The sequence below is a fragment of the Bufo gargarizans genome, chromosome 4, assembly GCF_014858855.1.
Source record: "Bufo gargarizans isolate SCDJY-AF-19 chromosome 4, ASM1485885v1, whole genome shotgun sequence".
NCBI classification, from domain to species: Eukaryota; Metazoa; Chordata; class Amphibia; order Anura; family Bufonidae; genus Bufo; species Bufo gargarizans.
Genome location: NC_058083.1, coordinates 532,641,207 through 532,667,441, shown reverse-complemented (window position 1 = coordinate 532,667,441; position 26,235 = coordinate 532,641,207). Strand labels below are relative to the sequence as shown.

At 46.1% G+C, this 26,235-nt stretch overlaps 1 protein-coding gene and 1 long non-coding RNA gene across 2 annotated transcripts in view; both read right to left on the bottom strand.

Annotated features, from left to right (window-relative positions):
- Nucleotides 1-20,070, bottom strand: part of LOC122934754 (gastrula zinc finger protein XlCGF26.1-like) — a 50,506-nt gene extending 30,436 nt beyond the window's left edge. The window contains exons 1-4 of the mRNA XM_044290439.1: nt 20,043-20,070; nt 19,320-19,443; nt 19,118-19,203; nt 16,063-16,120 (exon numbers count right to left, since the gene is read on the bottom strand). Coding sequence (XP_044146374.1) covers nt 16,063-16,120; nt 19,118-19,203; nt 19,320-19,404 — 229 coding nt within the window. The 5' untranslated portion in view covers nt 19,405-19,443; nt 20,043-20,070. The remainder of the gene's footprint in view (nt 1-16,062; nt 16,121-19,117; nt 19,204-19,319; nt 19,444-20,042) is intronic.
- A 45-nt stretch (nt 20,071-20,115) lies between these two features.
- On the bottom strand, nt 20,116-23,657 carry LOC122934886. Its single transcript, XR_006388741.1, has 3 exons — nt 23,612-23,657; nt 20,892-21,038; nt 20,116-20,198 (listed from the first exon to the last, which is right to left on the bottom strand). It is a non-coding gene; the product is annotated as an uncharacterized LOC122934886 (long non-coding RNA).
- Between the last annotated feature and the right edge of the window lie 2,578 nt (nt 23,658-26,235).

Sequence of the window (26,235 nt, the reverse complement as noted above, 5' to 3'; positions counted from 1 at the left end):
ACCCCTGCAGACTCACATGATAGTTGTCCTCTCATGCGTAATTCTTTTTAATTAGAGGAGGAGGATATGGTATTTTGAGTGCTGTGTTTTTTATCCATCATGGATCTGTTTTTACAGGCCGAACAGAAGCTGCACCACACAAAGTTATTTTTAGTGGACTTCTTGGTTTTTTTCTTTTAGACATCCTCGTATTATTTTATTCCTGTCATGGTCTTACCTTCTTACTGTTCTCCTTCGTTTGACATGTACATCAACGATGTTTTCCGTGACCTGTTGCAGCAGTGTGTGGTGGTCTATTTGGATGACATCTTGGTATATTCTGAATCCATGGAGGCCCACATTATGGATGTCAGACGAGTGTTGCAACGGTTACGAGAGAACAGGCTGTTCGGTAAGCTTGAGAAATGCGAATTTCACCGATCCCAGGTAACCTTCTTAGGTTACATCATTTCCGCTGAGGGGTTCTCCATGGATCCTGAGAAGGTTTCGGCTGTCTTACAGTGGCCCCAGCCCAGTGGTCTCCGTGCCCTGCAGCGCTTTTTGGGCTTCGCCAATTATTATCGGAAGTTCATCAGGGACTTTTCTATGCTAGCCAAGCCTCTCACGGATCTGACCAGGAAGGGCAGTAATTTCCAGGTCTGGCCGCTCGAGGCCATCCGAGCTTTTGAGGCTCTAAAGTCCGCCTTTGTGTCGGCTCCGATTCTGTCGCATCCCAACCCTGGGTTGCCCTTTGTCCTCGAGGTGGACGCGTCTGAGACGGGAGTAGGCGCCCTTCTGTCTCAGCGTAGAACACCAGAGGGTCCTCTGCTTCCTTGTGGGTTTTACTCCCGGAAACTGTCTTCCGCGGAGTGCAACTATCAGATTGGTGACAGGGAGTTATTGGCCATCGTGCAGGCCCTTAAAGAATGGAGGCACTTGCTCGAGGGATCGGTGGTTCCGGTTCTCATCCTGACGGACCACAAGAATCTGACCTACCTTTCTGAGGCCAAGAGATTGACACCACGTCAGGCCAGATGGGCTCTGTTCTTGTCACGTTTTAATTACGTGGTCTCCTACCTACCCGGTTCCAAGAACATCAGAGCGGATGCCTTATCACGGCAGTACTCCGAGCTGTCCGGGGAGGAGTCGATTCCGACTTCGGTCATACCTCCGAATCAGATCCTGGCCGCCATTCGCACCAGCCTGACCTCTCCCCTGGGTGAGCAGATTTTGGCGGCTCAATCTGGTGCTCCCTCTGGGAGACCCAACGGCAGGTGTTTTGTGCCTGAGGAGTTGCGCACTCGGTTGTTGCGAACCTACCATAACTCCAAGGCCGCGGGGCATCCTGGAAAGAATCAGCTGTCCTGGGCTGTTTCACGTCTGTTCTGGTGGCCTTCTCTACGTTCCGACATCGCCGCATATGTAGCGGCATGCTCCGTTTGTGCCCAGAGTAAGTCCCCTCGGCACCTTCCGTTGGGCCTTTTGCAACCCATAGCCACCGGGGAGCGCCCATGGTCACACCTGGGGATGGATTTCATTGTGGACCTCCCTGCATCCCGAGGCCATACGGTCATTCTCATGATTGTGGATCGGTTTTCCAAAATGTGCCACTGTGTTCCTCTCAAGAAGTTACCCTCTGCACAAGAGTTGGCCACGATTTTCGCCAGGGAGGTCTTCCGGTTGCACGGTTTGCCCAAGGAGATTGTGTCGGATCGGGGGAGTCAGTTTGTGTCCAGGTTCTGGCGCGCCTTTTGCTCCCAGTTGGGGATTCATCTCTCTTTCTCCTCGGCCTACCACCCTCAGTCCAATGGGGCCGCAGAACGATCCAATCAGGCCTTGGAGCAATTCCTTCGTTGCTATGTCTCCGATCACCAAGACAATTGGGTTGACCTCCTGCCTTGGGCTGAGTTTGCCAGGAACACGGCGGTGAACTCTTCCTCTGGGACGTCTCCCTTCATGGCCAATTATGGGTTCCAACCTGCCGTGTTACCGGAGGTATTCTCTCCCCAGGATATTCCGGCTGTGGAGGATCACCTTTCCGTCCTACGTGCTTCTTGGGTACAGATCCAGAGGTCCCTTGAGGTCTCTGCGCAGCGCCAGAGACTCCAGGCTGATCGCAGACGAGCGCCCGCTCCTTCCTACCAGGTCGGAGACCGTGTATGGTTGTCCACCCGCAACCTCAACCTTCGAGTGCCCACTCCCAAGCTGGCGCCTCGCTTTGTTGGTCCCTTCCGAGTGCTTCGCAGGGTAAACCCGGTAGCCTATGCCCTTGCGCTTCCTCCTGGCATGCGGATCTCCAACGTGTTTCATGTCTCCCTGTTGAAGCCACTGGTGTGTAATCGTTTCACTTCCTCGGTTCCTCGGCCTCGTCCGGTCCAAGTGGGCAATCGTGAGGAATATGAGGTGAGCAATATCCTGGACTCACGCCTGGTCCGCGGTCGGTTGCAGTTTTTGGTCCATTGGCGTGGTTATGGTCCAGAGGAGCGTTCCTGGGTTCCCTCCGCAGATGTCCATGCTCCTGCTTTGCTCCGAGCCTTCCACGCACGCTTCCCTCAGAAACCGTTCCTTACTCCGCGGAGGAGGGGCCCTTGAGGGGGAGGTACTGTCATGGTCTTACCTTCTTACTGTTCTCCTTCGTTTGACATGTGCTGGCGGCCATCTTGGTTTCTGGGTTTCTTGTAGCCTCCCACCCTGCGGCTTCTCCTTCCCACTGGGAGGAGCTGGATGCCTAGCTCATATATATAGGAGGTCTGTGGCTTCAGTTCCTTGCTTGGTCCTCCTGTGTTCACATGCTTCTAAGACTGCTGCTGCTTCTGGTTCCTGATCCTGGCCTCGTCTGACTACCCCGCTGGTTCCTGATCCTGGCTTCGTCTGACTACCCTGCTGGTTCCTGATCCAGGCTTCGTCTGACTACCCTCCTGGTTCCTGACCTCTGTCTACGCAAGACCCTGCTTCGGTTTAGCCATCCGTTTGGACTTTTGCTACAGCTTGATTTTCAATAAAGCCTTCTTATTTCCACTTATCTCTTGTTGTACGTCTGGTACATGGTTCCATGACAATTCCGTACAGTAGGTGCCCTTTTAAAAATGAAAGGTGGTTTATTTGGGATCAAAGGACCAATGACCTCGTCATTCTTCAATATACTCCAGTTCTTCCTAATTACCTGCTTAATCTCAGGACATGATGCTGTATACATAGTTTTAAATGCCCACTTGAATCTTTCAGTGTTTTTCTCTCTAGCTGTTTTTCTTCCGATATTATTTTCGCCAATTTCCCTTCTTTGATCTTGAAGTACCTCCTCATTGTAACCCTTTTCTTTAAACCTTTCAAGAATGATATTACTCTGTGTCTCATAGTCAGCCTGATGGGAGCAATTCCTTTTTATGCGCTGGAACTGACTCTTGGGGACCCCCTGTAACCATGGGCTATAATGACAGCTGGTAGCATCAATATAGCCATTCCTGGTTGTGGGTTTGAAGAAGGTTTTGGTTGTCAGACGTTGGTTGGTGATGGATATTTCCAAATCAAGGAAATTAACCCTGATTTTACTACTCTCTTCCGTAAATTTTATGTTCCATTGATTATTGTTGATGTACTGGATAAACACCATTAGAGAGGACTCGTCACCTTTCCAGATACACAGACAATCATCAATGTATCTTCTCCAAAGAATCAACATCCCTCCTGCTCCTATTTTTTGTATAATTGGGGTGATACATTTTTTTCCCCAATAAGACATAAAAAGATTGGCCAATCAATAGACAACACACAAAAAGAGGAGAGTTGGAAAAACACTCTGGGGAAGAAAAAAAGACCAATAGAGGAAAGAGAGGAGGAAAAAGAAAATGCAAGTCCACAGGCCAAGAAAGGGAGAGAGAGCAAATAGGGATATATAATCTGAGTTCCTATGAGTTAAAAGAAGAAGAGAAAAGCGTTCTCAATAAAGGCCTAAAATTTGCCCCTACACATAAGGGTAACAAATTTGTCAGTTTATTTGGACATACATCGTTTCATAAGGAAACTCAACATCTTTAAATATATGTGTCACAACCAGACAGCTGAGAAGCTCTGACAGAAGCCTTTCAGAACCTCCTCCTTGAGTTTTCTTTGTTGTTGTGTTCAGTTCCTCATCTCGTTAGCCTCTCTCAGCTGTCATGTAGTTGGACTGATTGCTTCCCTTTAAATTCCTCCCCATAATGCATTACTGGGCGGCTTATACTTCTTCCTGGAGTGTGTGTGCATGCTGATCCTATTTCCCAGTCTGCTACTAAGTTAAGTGCTGTACATTTATCTGTTATTTTCTGTTTGCTGGATCCCAGGTGACCCTGACTCCCTCCGTGTCTGGTGTAGGGAGCCGGTGGTCGTGTCCCCTCACTATTGTAAGGTGTTCAGGTGTTATATAGTCGAGGTACGTGGATATGCAACCATCCACCTTTGGGATTTTTTCATAGGCTGAGCAGCCAGGGAAAGTGCCAGGTCTTGTGCAGGGGTCTCCCTTTTGGTTCCTTAGCTTTGGATCCAGTGAGTCATATATGCATGTTGCATTGTCTTGTTTCCTGTACACCGTATGTGACATTATATGCATGTTGCATTGTCTTGTTTCCTGTACACCGTCCGTGACATTATAAGCCGCCAAAACCGTCTCAAGCATGGATCCGGTTTCACTTTTGGCTGAACGCTTCCAGGGTCTTTCATTGGAGGTAGCTGATCTCCGTAAGACTTTTTCTCAGCTTCAAGTGACCGGTTCAGCTTGCGTTCATGGAGTTTGTTCTGAGCCTAAGATCTCGCTCCCGGATACGTTCTCCGGGGGTAGTGAGAATTTTGTGCGTTTTAGAGAGGCTTGCAAACTCCATTTTCGCCTTCTTCCCCATTCCTCTGGTGATGAGGAACGGAGGGTGGGGATCATTATATCGCTGCTCAGAGGTAACGCTCAGTCCTGGGCCTTTTCGCTGCCGGAGGGGGCACGGCCTCTCCGTTCAGTGGATGAATTCTTTTTAGCCCTGGGTCAGATATATGATGATCCGGATCGTATTGCTCTGGCTGAGTCTAGACTACGTCTATTATGCCAGGGTAAACAATCCGCAGAGATATACTGCTCAGAATTTCGGAGATGGGCAGCTGATACTGGTTGGAATGATGCTGCACTCCGAAGTCAATTTTGCCATGGTCTTTCAGAGGGATTGAAAGATGCATTTGCCTTTCATGAGAGGCCTATTTCCTTGCACTCTGCTATGTCTCAGGCCGTTCGTATTGACAGGCGTCTTAGAGAGAGGAGAGATATCTCCTTCCTGTAATACTCAGTCCCAGGACAGTGCAGCGGTCTCATTCTGTGCGCAGGGGTCTCGGTCGCTGTCAGCCCCTTCTGAGCAGGAGCCCATGCAGCTGGGGTTGATTGCTTCTGACAATAGAAGATTCAGCTCGCATGGGAGGGTTTGTTTTTGTTGTGGAGGTATAAATCATTTGGCTAATGTTTGTCCCTCTAGGAGATTCAGGCAGTTTTCTGGGAGTAATAAAGAAACAAACAGGAAAAAAATCTTTTAAAAATGTTCCGTCTGTTACTATTGGCAGGGTTGAGGCGGAAATTGAAGGTTTTCCGTTTGCTTGTAGTTCCCGTTTTGTCCTGCCTGCTAGGGTGGCGCTAGAGAGCAAGAACATTTTTTGTGAGATTTTTGTGGATAGTGGAGCAGCTGTCAATCTCATTGATAATCAATTTGCAATAACTCCTGGTTTCCAGGTGCGCACTTTGGGAAAGGATATTCCTGTTTTTGCTATTGATTCCGCTCCACTTTCTCAGAAATCATTAAAGGGCATAGTTCACAATATCCGTTTAATTGTAAGTGATGCTCATGTTGAGGATGTGTCATGTTTCGTCCTTAGCGGTTTGCCTACTCCTCTAGTGTTGGGGCTACCCTGGCTCACTAAACATAACCCCACCATTGATTGGCAAGCGAGGCAAATAAATGGTTGGAGTGACTTTTGCAGAGAGAATTGCCTCATGACATCTGTTTCTGAGGTTTCTACTAAGACTGTACCATCTTTTCTCTCAGAATTTTCGGATGTCTTCTCTGAGAGTGGAGTTCAGGATTTGCCCCCGCACAGGGAGTACGATTGCCCTATTAATCTCATCCCAGGCGCCAAGCTGCCTAAATCTCGTTTATACAATCTTTCCCAACCTGAGAGGATCGCTATGCGTGCTTATATCTCTGAGAGTCTGAGAAAAGGACACATACGACCCTCGAAGTCACCTGTTGCCGCTGGTTTTTTCTTTATTAAGAAAAAAGATGGTTCTTTAAGACCTTGTCTGGATTTCAGGGAGCTGAACAGTATCATCAACAGTAGTATTCGTGACCCTTATCCGCTTCCTCTGATCCCGGACCTGTTTAACCAGGTTGTTGGGGCTAAAGTCTTTTCCAAATTAGATCTAAGAGGGGCATACAACCTGGTCAGGGTCAGAGAAGGAGACGAATGGAAGACGGCCTTCAATACCCCTGAGGGCCATTTTGAGAATTTGGTTATGCCTTTTGGTTTGATGAATGCCCCAGCCATTTTTCAGCATTTCGTGAACAGCATTTTTTATCATTTGATGGGAAAATTTGTATTAGTGTATTTGGATGATATTTAGATTTTTTCTCCTGATTTCAAGACTCATAAGGAACATTTACGTCAGGTCTTGCTTATCCTGCGGGAGAATAAATTATATGCGAAACTGGAAAAGTGTGTTTGCGGTTCCAGAAATTCAATTTCTGGGGTTTCTTCTCTCCGCTTCTGGTTTTCGCATGGACCCCGAGAAGGTCCGCGCTGTGCTTGAGTGGGAGCTTCCTGAGAATCAGAAGGCGCTGATGCGTTTTTTGGGCTTTGCCAATTATTACAGGAAGTTTATTTTGAATTATTCCTCTATTGTTAAACCACTCACTGATATGACCAGAAAGGGGGTAGATTTTTCTTCTTGGTCAGTAGAGGCGCGTAAGGCTTTTTCTAATATCAAGAGAGTTTTGCTTCCGCTCCCATCTTGGTGCAACCTGATATTTCTTTACCCTTCATAGTTGAGGTTGATGCTTCTGAGGTGGGTGTGGGGGCGGTCTTGTCTCAGGGTTCCTCTCCTGCCAAATGGCGACCGTGTGCCTTTTTCTCGAAAAAACTCTCTTCCGCAGAGAGAAATTACGATGTGGGAGATAGGGAATTGTTGGCCATTAAGTTGGCTTTTGAGGAATGGCGCCATTAGCTAGAGGGAGCCAGACACCCTATTACCGTATTTACTGACCATAAAAATCTGGCCTACTTGGAGTCAGCCAAGCGTCTGAACCCGAGACAGGCCAGATGGTCTTTGTTCTTTTCTAGGTTTAATTTTGTTGTCACGTTCCGCCCTGGAGTTAAGAATGCGAAGGCAGATGCCCTGTCACGTTGTTTTCCGGGAGGTGGGAATTTTGAAGACCCGGGTCCCATTTTGGCTGAAGGTGTGGTGGTCTCTGCTCTTTTTTCTGAATTGGAGGCAGAGGTGCAGGCAGCCCAGTCAGAGGCTCCTGATCTTTGTCCTCCTGGGAGGTTGTTTGTGCCTCTCGCTTTAAGACACAAGATTTTTAAGGAACACCACGATACGGTCCTTGCTGGGCACCCGGGGGCAAGAGCCACACTGGATCTCATCGCTCGGAGATTCTGGTGGCCTGCGCTTCGTAAGTCGGTTGAGGGTTTTGTGGCAGCCTGTGAGACTTGCGCTCGTGCCAAAGTCCCTCATTCACGGCCATCAGGTCCTCTCCTTCCCTTACCCATTCCTTCCCGTCCTTGGACACATCTGTCCATGGACTTCATAACGGACCTGCCTCGTTCCTAGGGGAAGACTGTGATTCTGGTGGTGGTGGACCGTTTTAGCAAAATGGTGCATTTCATCCCTTTTCCTGGTTTGCCCAATGCTAAGACGCTGGCGCAGGCATTTATTGATCACATTGTCAAATTGCACGGTATTCCTTCAGACATAGTCTCTGATAGGGGCACGCAGTTTGTTTCCAGATTCTGGAAGGCTTTCTGTTCTCGCTTGGGGGTTCGGTTGTCATTCTCTTCTGCTTTCCACCCGCAGTCGAATGGCCAGACAGAGCGCGTCAATCAGAATCTGGAGACATATCTGCGCTGTTTTCTGGCGGAGAATCAAGAGGATTGGTGTTCTTTTTTGTCCCTTGCTGAGTTTGCTTTAAATAACCGTCGTCAGGAGTCCTCTGATAAGTCACCATTTTTTGGTGCATATGGGTTTCATGCAGTTTGGGACTTTCTCGGGAGAGGGGTCTTCTAGGTTTACCTGATGAGGACAGATTCTCCTCGTCTTTGTCATCTATTTGGCAAAAGATTCAGGATAATCTAAAGAGCATGAGTGAGAGATATAAGCGTGTGGCAGATAAGAGACGTGTGCTTGGTCCGGACCTGAATGTTGGTGATCTGGTGTGGTTGTCTACCAAGAATATCAAATTGAAGGTCCTAGGTTTATTGGGCCTTACAAAATCCTGTCTGTCATCAATCCTGTTGCCTACCGTCTTGATCTTCCTCAGACTTGGAAGATCCATAATGTTTTTCATAAGTCCTTATTGAAACCTTATGTTCAACCCATTGTACCCTCGCCTTTGCCTCCTCCTCCGATTATGGTTGATGGGAATCTTGAATTTCAGGTCTCTAGGATTGTGGATTCTCGTCTTGTCCGCGGTTCTCTTCAGTACCTTGTTCATTGGGGGGGGTTATGGTCCTGAGGAGAGGATGTGGGTCCCAGTGACGGACATTAAGGCCTCTCGTCTCATCAGGGCTTTCCATAGGTCTCATCCTGAGAAGGTGGGCTCTGAGTGTCCGGAGTCCACTCGTAGAGGGAGGGGTACTGTCACAACCAGACAGCTGAGAAGCTCTGACAGAAACCTTTCAGAACCTCCTCCTTGAGTTTTCTTTGTTGTGGTGTTCAGTTCCTCATCTTGTTAGCCTCTCTTAGCTGTCATGTAGTTGGACTGATTGCTTCCCTTTAAATTCCTCCCTATAATGCATTACTGGGCGGCCTATACTTCTTCCTGAAGTGTGTGTGCATGCTGATCCTATTTCCCAGTCTGCTACTAAGTTAAGTGCTGTACATTTATCTGTTATTTTCTGTTTGCTGGATCCCAGGTGACCCTGACTCCCTCCGTGTCTGGTGTAGGGAGCCGGTGGTCGTGTCCCCTCACTATTGTAGGGTGTTCAGGTGTTATATAGTCGAGGTACGTGGATATGCAACCATCCACCTTTGGGATTTTTGCATAGGCTGAGCAGCCAGGGAAAGTGCCAGGTCTTGTGCAGGGGTCTCCCTTTTGGTTCCTTAGCTTTGGATCCAGTGAGTCATATATGCATGTTGCATTGTCTTTTTTCCTGTACACCGTCCGTGACATTATATGCATGTTGCATTGTCTTGTTTCCTGTACACCGTCCGTGACAATATGATGTCCAAACCAATAATAGAAGTTGGGCTAACAGAACAACAACCGCATACCTCCCTAAAAAATAAATCAAAATTCTACCCAAATAATAAAAACAACAAATGTATTGAGGCCTTTAAGAAAGGAGTGATAAAAGGAGTAGAAGGGATCAAAGACAATAAAAATATAAAAAACAACCTCAGTCGGAAAGAGAAAAATGCTTTAAATGATTTAGAGAATAACACCAGTATAATAATAAAACCTGTGGATAAGGGGGGGGGGGGGGGGGGGGGTGTAGTTGTTCTTAATAAGAAGTGTTATCAAAAAGAAATGGCACGAATTCTAGGTAACAAGGTAACTTATAAAGTTCTAAAAAAGAACCAAATCAACGAATATAAAAAAGAACTAAAAATATTACTTGATAGAGGTCTAAAAAAAGGAGTCTTGAACAAAAAAGAATTCGATTATGTCCATAATACTCATCCAATTACACCCTTCATTTACTATTTGCATAAAAATGCACACGGATCCAGTAAATCCACCAGGGAGACCCATTTTCTCTGGGATCGGATCTATTACCAGCAGGATCTCAGAGTATGTGGACATATTTCTTCAGAAGTACGTGCCAACTGCGCCATCCTACCTCCAAGACACAGGTCATGTCCTGCAGATCCTAAATGAGGTTGATACGGTGACAGAGGATGTACATCTGATGACAGCGGATGTTTCATCACTCTACACCATAATTCCTAACGATAAGGGATTGGAGGCAGTAAGACATTTCATGGACAATGATGAGGGAATGGCAATTGAACAAAAATAATTTATTTTAAATTGTATCGAATATTGTTTAACCCATAATTATTTTTGGTATAGTGAAATTCGCACCCAGTTTCGCCAATCTTTTTATGTCTTATTGGGGAAAAAAAATTATCACCCCAATTATACAAAAAATAGGAGCAAGAGGGACGTTGATTCTTTGGAGAAGATACATCGATGATTGTCTGTGTATCTGGAAAGGTGACGAGTCCTCTCTAATAGTGTTTATCCACTACATCAACAATAATCAATGGAACATTAAATTTACGGAAGAGAGTAGTAAAATCAGGGTTAATTTCCTCTATTTGGAAATATCCATCACTAACCAACGTCTGACAACCAAAACCTTCTTCAAACCCACAGACAGGAATGGCTATATTGATGCTACCAGCTGTCATTATAGCCCATGGTTACAGGGGGTCCCCAAGAGTCAGTTCCAACGCATAAAAAGGAATTGCTCCCATCAGGCTGACTATGAGACACAGAGTAATATCATTCTTGAAAGGTTTAAAGAAAAGGGTTACAATGAGGAGGTACTTCAAGATCAAAGAAGGGAAATTGGCGATAATAATATCGGAAGAAAAACAGATTGAGAGAAAAACACTGAAAGATTCAAGTGGGCATTTAACACTATGTATACAGCATCATGTCCTGAGATTAAGCAGGTAATTAGGAAGAACTGGAGAATATTGAAGAATGACGAGGTTATTGGTCCTTTGATCCCAAATAAACCACCTTTCATTTTTAAAAGGGCACCTACTGTACGGAATAAAATAGTACGAGGATGTCTAAAAGAAAAAACCAAGAAGTCCACTAAAAATAACTTTGTGTGGTGCGGCTTCTGTTCGGCCTGTAAAAACAGATCCATGATGGATAAAAAACGCAGCACTCAAAATACCATATCCTCCTCCTCAAATCAAAAAGAATTACGCATGAGAGGACAACTATCATGTGAGTCTTCAGGGGTCATCTATGTTTGAGAGTGCCCCTGCAGGCTACAATATGTGGGCAGAACCTCAAGAAAATTAAAAACTAGGATTAGTGAGCACATAGGTAATATAAAAAGAGGCCTTGAGACACAGAGTGTATCTGCTCACTTCACACAAGTCCACCAAAAGAATCCTGCAGGATTAAGATTTTTTGGAGTCGAAAAGGCCCAAAAAATTGGAGAGGTGGAGATGCGGCACAACAGATTAATAAAATCGAAGCAAAATGGATCTATGAACTAAACACCGTACAACCTAACGGTCTCAACATAGAATGGGACATGAAGGCAGTTAGCATGAATTGAATGTAATCACCAGCTTAGATAGATTTCAGTGTCCATTAGTTGCTTCTGTATGGTATGTGTAGGAAAATAGGTGGTTTGGGTGTGGGGTGGGTTGACAGAGGATCCAGCATATTGGGGTTTTATGTGGTCCTTAGTAGACTAATAGTATCCTTACCATAGGCGTGTTTATATATATATGTAGGTATTTGGGTAATAAGTACAATCTTCCGATCGTACACAATATGTACAAATGATAATGAAAAGTGACGCCTTATCACATGTGCGGCCCATGTTCATCTCCGAACACGCACATTTGTATTGGCATTGAAGTCAGACACTATTTTATGAATGTAGCAATGCGCTGGCGATTTTATGTGTGCAATGTCTACATACGATTATAGAATTGTTTAAAAAAAATTGGCGATTTAAAAAAAATCGGTGATTTTAAATAATCGAATGTTTTATCGATATGAATTTATACGATTATATATGAATCCTGATTCGGGAAACCGGATATGACATCAGAGTTGGGAGGGATAAAAACACAGCTTCGGCTGTAACGCCCCAGATGAAGCTAAGGCGAAACCCGGGTCGGGCATCTATATACGCTTTTTACCAATGGATGTTTGTAAGTACAATAAACCTTACTGAATATTAAACACCCTGGGTATTGCACCATGTTCTGTTTCTCCTGAAGGAGAGAAAAAAATTGCTGGTCGGTATCGGGATTGATATTGGAGATGCACTGGTGACATCGTGGAATCTCCATAGAATCTTCCTGTGAGTGAAACTCCTGCCTGTGGAAACCTAGCGCGGACCCATCTACATGTACTTTGGTTGTCTTTCTGGAGAAGGGACTTACTCCTTTTTTTGGGGACTGCTGCTTTAACCGCTTCTGATATCGCACAGAAACTTTCTTTGTGTCTTACACCAGTCAGTAATAACTACTCAGACCTGATAAAATGCGAAGTTGCACGTATTGCGCAAATACATATGCGCATCATTAGTGCCGATTTGCGCAATCGCGAATATATTGGAACTCTCTATCTGCATATAAAGCTATTGTTCTGCCGTGCATGCGAAATGTAAACTTACAGGGACCAGGAGCTCTTCCTCACAGTCACAAAAGTTGCTGCGAACCATTTTCTCCAGTCTCAGAAAACTTCTAGCAGCTTGGAAAATGTAGCAATAGTGAGCCACGCCTGTATAGCGCGCTCAATATGCGCATATTACATTGCCGATTTTCGCAATCAAGAAATAGATAATGAATTTGCTAATTTATTGCGAATATTCGGAAAAAAATACGCAAAATATCACAAATACGAATATTTCCTATGCTGCTCATTAGGGCTGCAACGATTAATCGATGTAATCGATTATATTCGATAACTGGATTCGTTGTCGACGAATCCAGTTATCGAATAATCGCCGATTCGTTGCTATGCGGGCGGGCGGTCGCTGCATCTTTATTTTACCTTTTTACAATGACGCTCCTGTAACAGGCAGAGCGGACGGCGGCGTAACGTCACTCACTCACGTGACACGCCTGCTCCGCCTCCTTCATTCATGAGGTGGGCGGAGCAGGCGTGTCACGTGATTGAGTGACGTTACGCCGCCGTCCGCTCTGCCTGGCTGTTACAGGAGCGTCATTGTAAAAAGGTAAAATAAAGATGCAGTGATTAGTCCGACTTATAAGCATCGGGGCCGGTGCTGTTATGGGGAGGGGGGAGGATCTGTCTATGGCACTGCTATGGGGAGGGGGGTCTGTGTATATCACTGCTATGGGGAGGGGGGAGGATCTGTCTATGGCACTGCTATGGGGAGGGGGGTCTGTGTATAGCACTGCTATGGGGAGGGGGGAGGATCTGTCTATGGCACTGCTATGGGGAGGGGGGTCTGTGTATAGCACTGCTATGGGGAGGAGGGGGGGTCTGTGTATGGCACTGCTATGGGAAGGGGGATCTGTGCACTGTTATGAGGAAAGGGATCTGTGCACTGTTATGCCCATAACAGTGCACATATCCCCCTCTCCATAACAGTGCCACCCACAGATCCCCCTCTCCATAACTGCGCCACCCACAGATCCCCCTCTCCATAACTGCGCCACCCACAGATCCCCCTCTCCATAACTGCGCCACCCACAGATCCCCCTCTCCATAACTGCGCCACCCACAGATCCCCCTCTCCATAACTGCGCCACCCACAGATCCCCCTCTCCATAACTGCGTCACCCACAGATCCCCCTCTCCATAACTGCGCCACCCACAGATCCCCCTCTCCATAACTGCGCCACCCACAGATCCCCCTCTCCATAACTGCGCCACCCACAGATCCCCCTCTCCATAACTGCGCCACCCACAGATCCCCCTCTCCATAACTGCGCCACCCACAGATCCCCCTCTCCATAACTGCGCCACCCACAGATCCCCCTCTCCATAACTGCGCCACCCACAGATCCCCCTCTCCATAACTGCGCCACCCACAGATCCCCCTCTCCATAACTGCGCCACCCACAGATCCCCCTCTCCATAACTACGCCGTCCACAGATCCCCCACTCCATAACTACGCCGTCCACAGATCCCCCTCTCCATAACTACGCCGTCCACAGATCCCCCTCTCCATAACTACGCCGTCCACAGATCCCCCATAATAGTGTCGTCCACAGATCCCCCATAATAGTGTCGTCCACAGATCCCCCATAAGTGTCGTCCACAGATCCCCCATAAGTGTCGTCCACAGATCCCCCATAAGTGTCGTCCACAGATCCCCCATAAGTGTCGTCCACAGATCCCCCATAAGTGTCGTCCACAGATCCCCCATAAGTGTCGTCCACAGATCCCCCATAAGTGTCGTCCACAGATCCCCCATAATAGTGTCGTCCACAGATCCCCCATAATAGTGTCGTCCACAGATCCCCCATAATAGTGTCGTCCACAGATCCCCCATAATAGTGTCGTCCACAATTTGTTTTAATATGGCCTTTGAACATAATTTTTCAAGTAAGATCATATAAACCTCTCTGTTTTGTAATTTTGTCGTTTTTCCCGATTAATCGATTAATCGTAGAAATTAATCGGCAACTAATCGATTTTTCAAATAATCGTTAGCTGCAGCCCTACTGCTCATCACTAAAAATCACTCAGGAATGCAGCCTTCTCAGTACAATGGGGGATACGTGCATGTTATCTAACGATCCCTGACTCACTACATTACAAGGAATATCATTACAAAAAGGGGATATAATATTTTAAGGGGACAGAGCCAATCAGTACTTCATTATGTATGTAAAATACTCTTAAGTTACAACACAGACTTTTAAAAAATAATCATTTTCCCTTACTGTCTGATATCATTGGCGGTGTTGTACTGCCGGCGCCCTGTCACCAGCCATATAGCCAGGACTGTGAGTGAAACAATACAGGGGTTGTGCAGCAATATATATTGATGATCTATCCTCAGGGCATCAATATCAGATTGGCAGGGGTACGACAGCCGGCACCCCCACTGATCAGCTGTTTGAAGAGGAGGCAGCTGCAAGTGAATGGAGAGAGTACCTGTCATTACACTGCGCCGCCCAAACTTTCAACATGACAGGCAGTATAATGAAGAAAAGCAGCGCTCCTCTACAACAGCTTATTAGCGGGGGCACCGGGTGTCAGACCCCCGCCAATCTGATATTAATGACCTATTCTGAGGATCAATAATATATATTGCTGCATAACCCCTTTAAGAAAGCGATGGCATTCTGGTCTATTATATGAAATAGGCTAGGGTACTGATCGGTGACATCGGTTCAGAGTTAGATATGACGAATACACAGATAATGATCAGATGGCGATCGGCCCCCGGTTTTGGCGCTCTCAGATGCCATTGTCACATTTGACCACAGCATCTGGGAGAGCTAACACTGGGAGCCGCGAGCTTCCCGGACTGGTCCACCGTCCCCTGGCTGAGATCAAGGAAGGAGTCCCATACTAGTAATAGGCCCGAGCCTTCACAAGGCTTCCAGCTCAATTACTAGTATATTCCAATGCTGGCCTGCAGGAGGCAGCATTGCATTGCAATATATTGCATCTTGTAGATGCATAGATATCCATTACCGAATACAAGTGGCAATTTAATGATTGCTGGTTATAGTTACTTTGGGTGATTTAAAAAAAAAAGTTTAAAAATTTATTTATTTTTTGTAAAACTTTTTAATTCAAATCACCTGCTTCCCTTAGAATAAAAAAATGAAACATCATGGGCATCACCACGTCCAAAAACACCTGTACTATTAAAATAATACAAATACAGTGCAAATTACACCTAATAATAATAACACCCCATGGGTCCATATACTGCAGGTTTATAACTGAGGCCGATCGTATCATGTGACCTTTACTCAGAAACAGCATTTACCCTCCAGTCTTTTTGTGATTGTTTCTGTCCATATTGGGTCACATTGTACCGGTGCCAAGGAAGATGATGAATATATTGGGGCACTATATCCAGGAGGACGAGGTTTCTCTGAACTTCCGATCAGATTTCCCATTAATAAAGACATTTACAGTCAAACGAGATTTATGAAAGGTTCTTACCATTCGCGGACACTGATCCGGGATTTTTGAGCTCACTCGTCGTTCCACCAGAACTTCCCTGCAGTAAAGATCCCACATTAAAGACATGAGAAAACAGAAAACTATACTGCACTGCTAGCTTATCTTATATCCAGGCGAAGATCAAACACCCCTAGAAGACATGGACCTTTCTGCCCTGAAGAAGAAGGATCTCCTCACGTGGTGATCAGACAGGATCAACATTCAGACAAGTATCTTACACACATGAAATGTGACATTTTTCTGCATGAAATGACCTGATCCTATCCTGGAGAGGACGCTGAGCTCATCACCTCCAGTTCTTACATTATTGTATGGTAAAAAGCCTGTCATTGCTTCTGGAAACTGAACCTTATATCCACTTGCTCTCGTCCTTTGTGGTGACCTGATTCTAGATGAGAAGGTAATAATGTTTTGCAAAAGCAGGAAGATTCTGTACCTGATGAGTCAGTCACTGACTGTTAATACAGGACAGTATCTGCTGTAGATGCAGCTGACTGGCATTGTGCTGTCATTTAGGCCTCATGCACACGACCGTTGTGTGCACCCGTGGCCGTTGTTCAGTTTTCCGTGATTTTCTGCGGATCCATTGACTTTCAATGGGTCCGTTGAAAACTCGGAAAATGCACCGTTTGTCATCCGCCTCCGTGTATCCTGTCCGTCAAAAAAATATGACCTGTCCTAAATTTTTGACGGACAACGGTTCACGGACCCATTCAAGTCAAGATTGGCATCCGTGTCCGTGATCTGTGGGCGTAGGTTACTTTCATACAGACGGATCCGAAGATCCGTCTGCATAAAAGCTTTTTCCAGAGCTGAGTTTTCTCTTCGTGAAAACTCAGATCCGACAGTATATTCTAACACAGAGGCGTTCCCATAGTGATGGGGACGCTTCTAGTTAGAATATACTACGAACTGTGTACATGACTGCCCCCTGCTGCCTGGCAGCATCCGATCTCTTACAGGGGGCTGTGATTCATACAATTAACCCCTCAGGTGCCGCACCTGAAGGGGGTTAATTGTGCGTATCATATCCCCCTGTAAGAGATCAGGGGCTGCCAGGCAGCAGGGGGCAGACCCCCCTCCCTCCCCAGTTTCAATTTCATTGTTGGCCAGTGCGGCCCCCTCCCTCCCTCTATTGTATTAATAACATTGGTGGCAGTGTGCGGCCTCCCCTCTCTCCCCCCCCCCCCAATCATTGGTGGCAGCGGATCATACTTACCTGCTTGCTGCTGTACTGTCTGTGACCGGCCTGGAGCTCCTCCTACTGGTAAGTGACAGATCATTAAGCAATGCGCCGCACAGACCTGTCACTTACCAGTAGGTGGAGCTCCCGGCCGGTCACAGACAGCGCAGCAGCCAGCAGGTAAGTATGATGCTTCTAATATTGCTAAGTAACCATGGCAACCAGGACTGCAGTAGCGTCCTGGTTGCCATGGTTACCGATCGGAGCCCCAGCGATTAAACTGCCACCAATGTTATTAATACAATAGAGGGAGGGAGGGGGGGCCGATGGGGGGCACACACTGCCACCAATGTTATTAATACAATAGAGGGAGGGAGGGGGGGGCCGCACACTGCCACCAATGTTATTAATACAATAGAGGGAGGAAGGGGGGGCCGCACACTGCCAGCAATGTTATTAATACAGGAGGGCGGGGGCGCACACTGTGCCACCAATGTTATTAATACAATAGAGGGAGGGAGGGGGGCCGTGGAGGGGGGGGGCACACTGTGCCACCAATGTTATTATTACAATAGAGGGAGGGAGGGGGGGCGCCGCACTGGCCAACAATGATATTCAAACTGGGGAGGGAGGGGGGGTCTGCCCCCTGCTGCCTGGCAGCCCCTGATCTCTTACAGGGGGATATGATACACACAATTAACCCCTTCAGGTGCAGCACCTGAGGGGTTAATTGTATGAATCACAGCCCCCTGTAAGAGATCGGGTGCTGCCAGGCAGCAGTCATGTACACAGTTCGTAGTATATTCTAACTAGAAGCGTCCCCATCACTATGTGTTAGAATATACTGTCGGATCTGAGTTTTCACGATGTAACTCAAATCCGATGGTATATTTTAACATAGAGGCGTTCCCATGGTGATGGGGACGCTTCAAGTTAAAATATACCATCGGATTGGAGAAAACTCCGATCCGATGGTATAAAAGGGACTCCTGACTTTACATTGAAAGTCAATGGGGGACGGATCCGTTTGCAATAGCACCATATTGTGTCAACGTCAAACGGATCTGTCCCATTGACTTGCATTGTAAGTCAGGACGGATCCGTTTGGCTCCGCACGCCCAGGCGGACAACAAAACGACTTTTTCCTTCATGTCCGTGGATCCTCCAAAAATCAAGGAAGACCCACGGAAGGAAAAACGGACACGGATCACGGACCTACGGACCCCGTTTTTGCGGGCGGTAAAAAAAAACGGTTGTGTGCATAAGGCCTTAGTCTATGACTTACATCTACTCTGCAGGACTTTACTTTTACCCACATTAAATCTCAGTTGCCAAGTGGATGTCTAAACAGGAGAACATTTAATACAATCTTTTATGACACCAGAAACCATTTGTAGCCAACAACAAGATGCAATGGAGTCTACAGTATACTCCACTGCTGCTGGGGTTCCGGCATATGAGGAAGCAAAGAAAATCAGCTGCGGAAGCAGCAAAGAGCGATGGCCCCAAAGTAACCCAGAATGTCTGTAAGTGACAGTGTGTGTGTACTGTATATACTGTATAAATCCCATGCATCTTAAGGATCCTCTGATGTCACGGGGTCACATGACATTCTCAAGTGACGTGACTCTGAAGCAGGTGCAGGCTTATGTGGCAGGAAGACCCTTTCATACACTTAGAAGGAGTTTGAGTCGGGGCTGTTTTGAGGAACAAATTTGTGTGTGTGGAGAGATGGCAACAGACGGCGACCTGTGTACTGGTGGGGGTTGGGGGAGATGCCAACCTGCCATTTGTAGTTCTGCCCCTGACATCAGTCTGTAGAGGATAGGTAGAAACCTCAGCTGCACTTACTTGATGATCCAGTGGGACATTGTGCTTTTCCTGTGAATACAGAGGACTGGGACATCTCTCTGGTGGATTTCTCTGACTGGATCCATCTGTAGAAAATACAAACAGTGACAGAATACATTGTCTATATGTGATGATCAGATGATGGGGAATCTGACTCTCAGAACTGTTCTCATCTCTACAGTCATGGAAGGTCTCCTCTTACCCGATGATGTGAGGGACTGGTGATTCTCCATCATGACGTCCTTGTACAGATCCTTGTGTTCTTCTAAATACTCCCACTCCTCCATGGAGAAATAGACAGCGACATCCTGACACCTTATAGGAACCTGACAACACAAGGATACAGTCATTACCAGACCCCTCCCTTGGCGTTATTGTATAATGTCCCAGCATTCCCAGCAGCGCTCACCTCTCCGCTCAGCAGCTCAGTGATCCTGGTGGTAAGTTCTAGGATCTTCTGCTCATGTATCAGGGAATGAGGTGGAGGCTCGGTGATGGGGCTCTGGGTCCTGCTCCATCCTCCTGACACACGGGGTGTCACACACTCACCAGACGACTTCTTCACTACTGTGTAATCCTGTGTATGGGGAGACGCTGATCACTACAGAGATTCTAAGAATCCTTCACCTATCCAGTCATTTCCCTGTTTTATTACTAGAGATAATAGTGACGTCATGTGAGACTCTCACCTCTCCAGTTATCAAGGAGATGATCTCCAGGGTGAGGTCTAATATCCTTGCAGTCATGTGGTCTCTGTCCTTGTACAGATCCTTGTGTTCTTCTAAATACTCCCACTCCTCCATGGAGAAATAGACAGCGACATCCTGACACCTTATAGGAACCTGACAACACAAGGACACAGTCATTACCAGACCCCTCCCTTGGCGTTATTGTATAATGTCCCAGCATTCCCAGCAGCGCTCACCTCTCCGCTCAGCAGCTCAGTGATCCTGGTGGTAAGTTCTAGGATCTTCTGCTCATGTATCAGGGAATGAGGTGGAGGCTCGGTGATGGGGCTCTGGGTCCTGCTCCATCCTCGTGTCACACACTCAACGGATGACTTCTTCACTACTGTGTAATCCTGTGTATGGGGAGACGCCGATCACTACAGAGATTCTAAGAATCCTTCACCTTTCCAGTCATTTCCCTGTTTTATTACTAGTGTAGGAAGGAGCAAGGGGCCCTCATTGACGGAAGGTATGTGTCACCGAGGTTCCTGGCCTCAGTGAAGTAAGAGCCGGTAGTTTTAAGTGTCAGCGGCAGCTAGTGCTGATTGACACTATATTTGTTAGAATGGCTGTAAAGCCAATCCGGGCCGGCTCTTACTGGGAGTAGCCAAAGTGCTGGGTGGGTGGCTCCACCCCACGCTCCAGGCCGGGTCTTTATTGGCCTATATAAACCCAGCCAGCAGTCTCAGCTGGGTGTGTTTTATCCTCCATCTGACAGAGAAGCTGTGGAGACTCTGGTTTGGGATCTGTGAATTGGTGTGCTAAAGGCTTGGAAGCTGCTTGCTGGAAAACAGGCCCCTAAAGCCTGCTGTGGACGGCTGGGGAAAAGACTGCTAACCAGGTGAAGATTTTGTTCTATGGACATTGCATGGTGTGAACAAACACCAAGACTGTGAACGGTCATCTTGCGTTTCCTTATGTGTGAATAAACACCGAACTGTTTAAATTAAAGACTTTGTGATTGCCTCTATACTGCGTCCGCTAGCCTGTCTACCAGAGCAAAACCCATCACTAGACATAAGAGAGATATCATGTGAGACTCTCACCTCTCCAGTTATCAAGAAGATGATCTCCAGGGTGAGGTCTAATATCCTTGCAGCCATGTGGTCTCTGTCCTTCTCCATCCCTGGTGGGTCATTGATGGAAAGGACCATTGTCTTTCAAGAGAAGAGAGAGTCCTGAACAGAAGAAACCTGAGGGAAACAAGTGAGTGCAGGTTAAGAGTGCACAGTCAGTGACGTGTAGGTCAGGGACGCATTGTAGATTAATCTGGCACACAGGCTATGGGCATTTCTCTGTTTGATTAACTTAAAGCAAGACTGTTTTACTATGTTATTGTATGTTTTCTTATTTGTGGATTATAACCTTGACCTACGGAGAATATAACTGATATAATCTGCTGGTCTTCTGATTAGTTCTCCCTTTAACCTCACTACACTAAAAAGGAAGCATATGTGGATTTATCTTTCTACAATAATATGGAGATCTGCTGGTCAGTTCTGGCTTGGACATTTCTGGTGTTGGAATTGAGCTTTATAATGTAATCTACTTATTTACATGTGTAATTTTATGTGTTTCTGTTTTGATTTATGTCCCTCATTGTCCCCGGATGAACCAATAGTATTGAGGGAAAGTGTTGGGACCCAGAGGAGACCTCGTGGCTCAGTTAACCATGTAGGTGTATTGGGATCTCCACTGGGGACATTGATGATCTTATGGTCATCACTGGGATCTTTATGAATACACTTTCACACTTGGTGTTTTTGTTAGTGTTGTGTATATCACCGATACATCTTATGTTTTATATTTCAGAACAGCTCGGTGCCTCTGGTATTTATTGGCGGGATTCTTCTGTGCCTATAGTCCAATTATCTTTGCCTTATGCAACGTTCACCATGATCTGTGTTTAGCAGATGGCTTATAGTCCGTATCTCTGTAACCTGTAATCAATTTACATAACAGTCCCAGATATTGTCGGCTGTTCAGGAGAGACTGCAGCGTGTCCCAATACGGACGCAGATACGGTAGACATATGAAGGGAAATATAAAAAAAAGAAAGAAAAAAAAGTATTGTCTCCGGAAAGGCTGGTAGTAAACAAACAGAAAAGCAAAAATGGGAACTTGCAGGTTGCTGAAGGGGTTAATGTCTAGTAATACAATCGGCCCCATTACATGTCTATGGACGCACAGGTATATAGATCCTTACACTATAGCGGTCTACACACCTGTATTATATAACTCCAGATACGCAGATAACTAGCGTCACCAGCGCTGGAAATAGTCATCTATGGGGGAAATAACCTGGGGGTCCTGATTAACCCCTTAACGATCTGACAATTTTGGGCTTTCACCTGTCAATTTTTTCGTCCTCAATTTCTAAAATCCATAATGTATATATGACATTGTAAATGATTCTGTGGAATACAATGATTGCAGCGACACCATGGTCATTTTTTCTTTACAGTTAAGACACTTTCTGGAAAAAAATAATTAGTTTTTGTGTCTCTTTGTACTGAGAACGACGACTTATCTATTCTCCCATAAATAGAGCCGTGGGGGGGAGAGGGGGGGGGGGGGGGGGTTATGGGAGAGAGTTGATGGTATCATGGGTACCGATCTGGGAAGATGACCTAAAAACAGCAATCCTGGCATTATGTCATCGGAAGACGGTTCCAAGCAGAGCACCTTCCGTTTCTTTCCATCATTAATAGACCTCGCTGTTGTCAGCCATGTTTCCATTACATTTACTGGGAAAGAAATAACTGAAACCGACACAAACCGACACAAACCGAGCGCAACTGACGCTCCGAACAACTCATCCAGACAGAGCAGAACTGAGGAGACGAGCCCTTATGTGTGACACGCTGGTCGCTGCGGTCACGGTGATACAACCACAGACAACACTGATTGACCTTGTGTGTAAAACCATCCGTTTTCTCAGCTCCTGACACAATCCGTATCGCTCGTGTGAAATAAGCCGAATGCAGACGGACTCCTGCTGATCTCACAAGAGCATCGACCGCAGCCACCAGATCCACCAATATGTCCATCATCAGCGCAGGTCAGGAAGGAGATAAAGAGAAGTCCTGTCCCCGTCCTGTTCTGCTCCGGGGCCAGTGATGGATCCGGGGTTTGTCCTGCTGCTCGCACAGCTGCAGGTTTGTTACTATCACATGTGTGTGCAATTATTTACCCCCAACTGTGCAAACCCCAATCCCTGCGGCCATCACTGAACCCCCAATATCACCAGCATTAAAGGGCTATTCCCGTCACATAACGCGAGGTTCTATCGCTAGGACTCGTCATCAGTGTGCGGTAGGTGGGGGCTCGTCTCTATCAGGACCCCACTAATCCTGAGGATGAAGGGGCTGCAGAGCTGCTTTACTGCTGAATCCCCTCCACAGTCCCTGCTCATTAGAGCTCCGGCCTCCGCTGTGCAGGGACAGTGAGGAGAGGACACAGCGCTGCAGCCCCTTCATCTAGAAGAGGTTGTCCCCACCGATCACACACTGACTCCATATCCTAGTGACATCACAGAACATTGTGTGATGGAAGACCCCTCTAATCCAGGAGAACAGCCCCTCTTACAGGGGTCTGGGGGTCTCCTAATATTGCAGGGGGAGAGCAGACATGTCTGAGGAGAACTCCCCTCCTGTGAGCAGAGACTCTCTATGGCCGGTGCTGCCCCCTGCTGGCTGGACCTGCTATATATCACCTATAGAACCGCTCCATTCTAATAAACCCAGAACCAAGACCAGTAACTGACCTGCAGATCTCACCTCCTGGGGCTGCAGGACCTGCGATGATGTCACACTGGTCACATGACAGGAAGTGCTGCACAATGGGGAAAAAAAAAGAACAAACACTGCTTAACTCCTCCCCTCATGTGACTGATCACATGATCATGACATCATCAAAGGTCCTGTAGGGTAATGTCTAAACTCCATGCACGGTGCGGACCTGGTCCTTGCTAAGTATGGGGAGTAGCCAACTCTATAGGAGCCGTCTATGTCCCATGCCTGGTACTGGCCTCTCGCCCCCTGGTGGTCAGGTCCGGAACTATGATGGGATTTAGCTGATTCAAAGTGAATTGGCTAAACTCCATACTCCGTAAGGACCTTCTTAACCCTTTGTGGTATGAGATCAATTACAATTAATTTTGCCCAATAAAGTGGAACAGATGAGTGTTTAAAATACAGAGAAAAACCAGATTTTCTTTTTTAATCCTTATAACTCTTTAATATCACCATAAAACATGAATCCGTATCATGGACGCCCTTCACCCCGAGTCCTGTGAGAACAGGGTCTGAGCTCAGATGATGCTGCAGAGGAGCCTCTAATCACTGAGAAATGTCTCCCTTTCAGAGTAGGAGAAAAATAAAGTATCGGCTCAAATGTTATATTTATCAACAGTTATCCGTGAATTGCTCTCACCAAAGTCTACATTCAGATTGCAGGACTTTGGCGGTAACCTGTGATTTCTCTGTCATCATTGTCAAAGAAGAAGAGTACGCTAGACCTTAGGTAGAGCGTGTGGACCACAGAGGGCGCACGAAACAACGGTCAAAGATAATATTTTGGTTTCAGCAATATTCCATTTTATTCGTAAGACAACGCGTTTCGGGGTGCTAGGGTCCCCTTTATCAAGTCTAAAATAAAGATTAGGTAAAAAACTGAGAAAACATGTTTTGGGAAAACACTAAATTTGTGCTCCCCTATATAACAAACAAATAGATTATGAGGATAAATATATAAATAAATAGATAAATAAAATACGCATGAATCTAATTACCAAGGCATACAAAAATAATAAATATTCACCTGTATAAAGGGAGGGTGTATCCTATGTATATATATAAACATGGCATCAAATTGATAGTATAAAAAAAAATATATATATATATACACACACAGGAAAAATACATAGAGGATAAAACATATATATCTAAAAATAAATAAATTAATAATAATCATAATAAATGAGATAAGTACCAGAACAAAAACCATAGCAATAATGTTTCTACCATGAGAGTGATCTGTATGTCATATATAAATAATTAGCACCAATGTGAGCCACTAGCATAAAAGTCCATATAGTCAGTCTATTTGATATGGTTGCTGGTAAACCATAGTAGAAGAGCTGGGCTGATATTTCCATACATTTGAAAAAACAGTATAAAATATGAAAGGTAGCTATGGCAAATATAATGTAATGTGTCCACTGGCGAACAGGGGATCTTGTATCCACTGACAGGCAGGGGGTATTTATGTCCCTGAGGGGATCATAACCTATTGATGTCTATTGTATATATAACGCCGTGTCCTGGCAGCTCAGACCAAAGATAATAGTAATAATTGTTAAAGCCCCGCATGATGTAGTGAAGAGAATATATATATATATTCTAATAGCGCTTTAATATGGATCATATTACCTGAGCCGGAAGGCTGGAAGGGTGTCACGGCTCGTCTACAGAGGCACGTGTAGAACGCTGACCTCTTCGGTAACCGCGCTGCAGAAGAAGAAGAGGAGTGAGTGGGAGGGCTTGCCGAGGTCCATGGGAGGGGCGTCCGTGGGGGGGCGTGGTTAGGGAGAACGTACGGTGGCCTGAAGGGGCAGTGAATCGGAGGGTATGTCCGAATTGGTAGGCGGGGATCCGTACGGGGGCATGGTTGTTGGGAGCGCATAGAGAGCAGAGTGGGGACGGCTAAATGAGTTGAAAGCAGAATTGCATCGCAAGGTGGAGAGGCGGGGCTAAGGCCGGCATGTAGGGGATGGACTAGGAGTGAAAGAGATGTATATGTATATATATATATAAATAGAAATAACCCATAAAAGTGTGATTTAAATGGGTATGAGTGGTGATGTGGTAAAATTAACATAAAATGATTACACCAGGGGAATGAATTGCCCCCGGGAATAAAGCATTGAGGTGTAACTGAAAAGCTTATTTCATTTTGTGCTTAGCGGAGGAGTGGTCAAAAACACTTGCTCTCCAAAGATTCATTGAGCCCATAGGGTTCGAGGGTTTGTAATTTGAATATCCAAAACATCTCTCTCTTCTGTAGAGTCCTAAATCTATCCAAAGTCGTTTCTATAATGGTTTCAATGGGTGTGATTGTCAATCCGGATGGGTCTTTATTGTGGGAGGTCAGGAAATGACGGGACACACTATGTTTGAGGTAGCCCCGTGAGATGTTCCAGCGGTGTTTATTTAGTCTTTCTCTTAGTGACTGGATGGTGCGGCCTACGTACTGTAGCCCACACTCGCACTCCATCACATATATAACATAGGAAGAAGAGCAATTCAGAAGGCTTTTAATTGGGTATTCCTCCCCCGTCACATTGCTCTTAAATGACTGTCTACGATTTGTAATATTGCTACAACATTT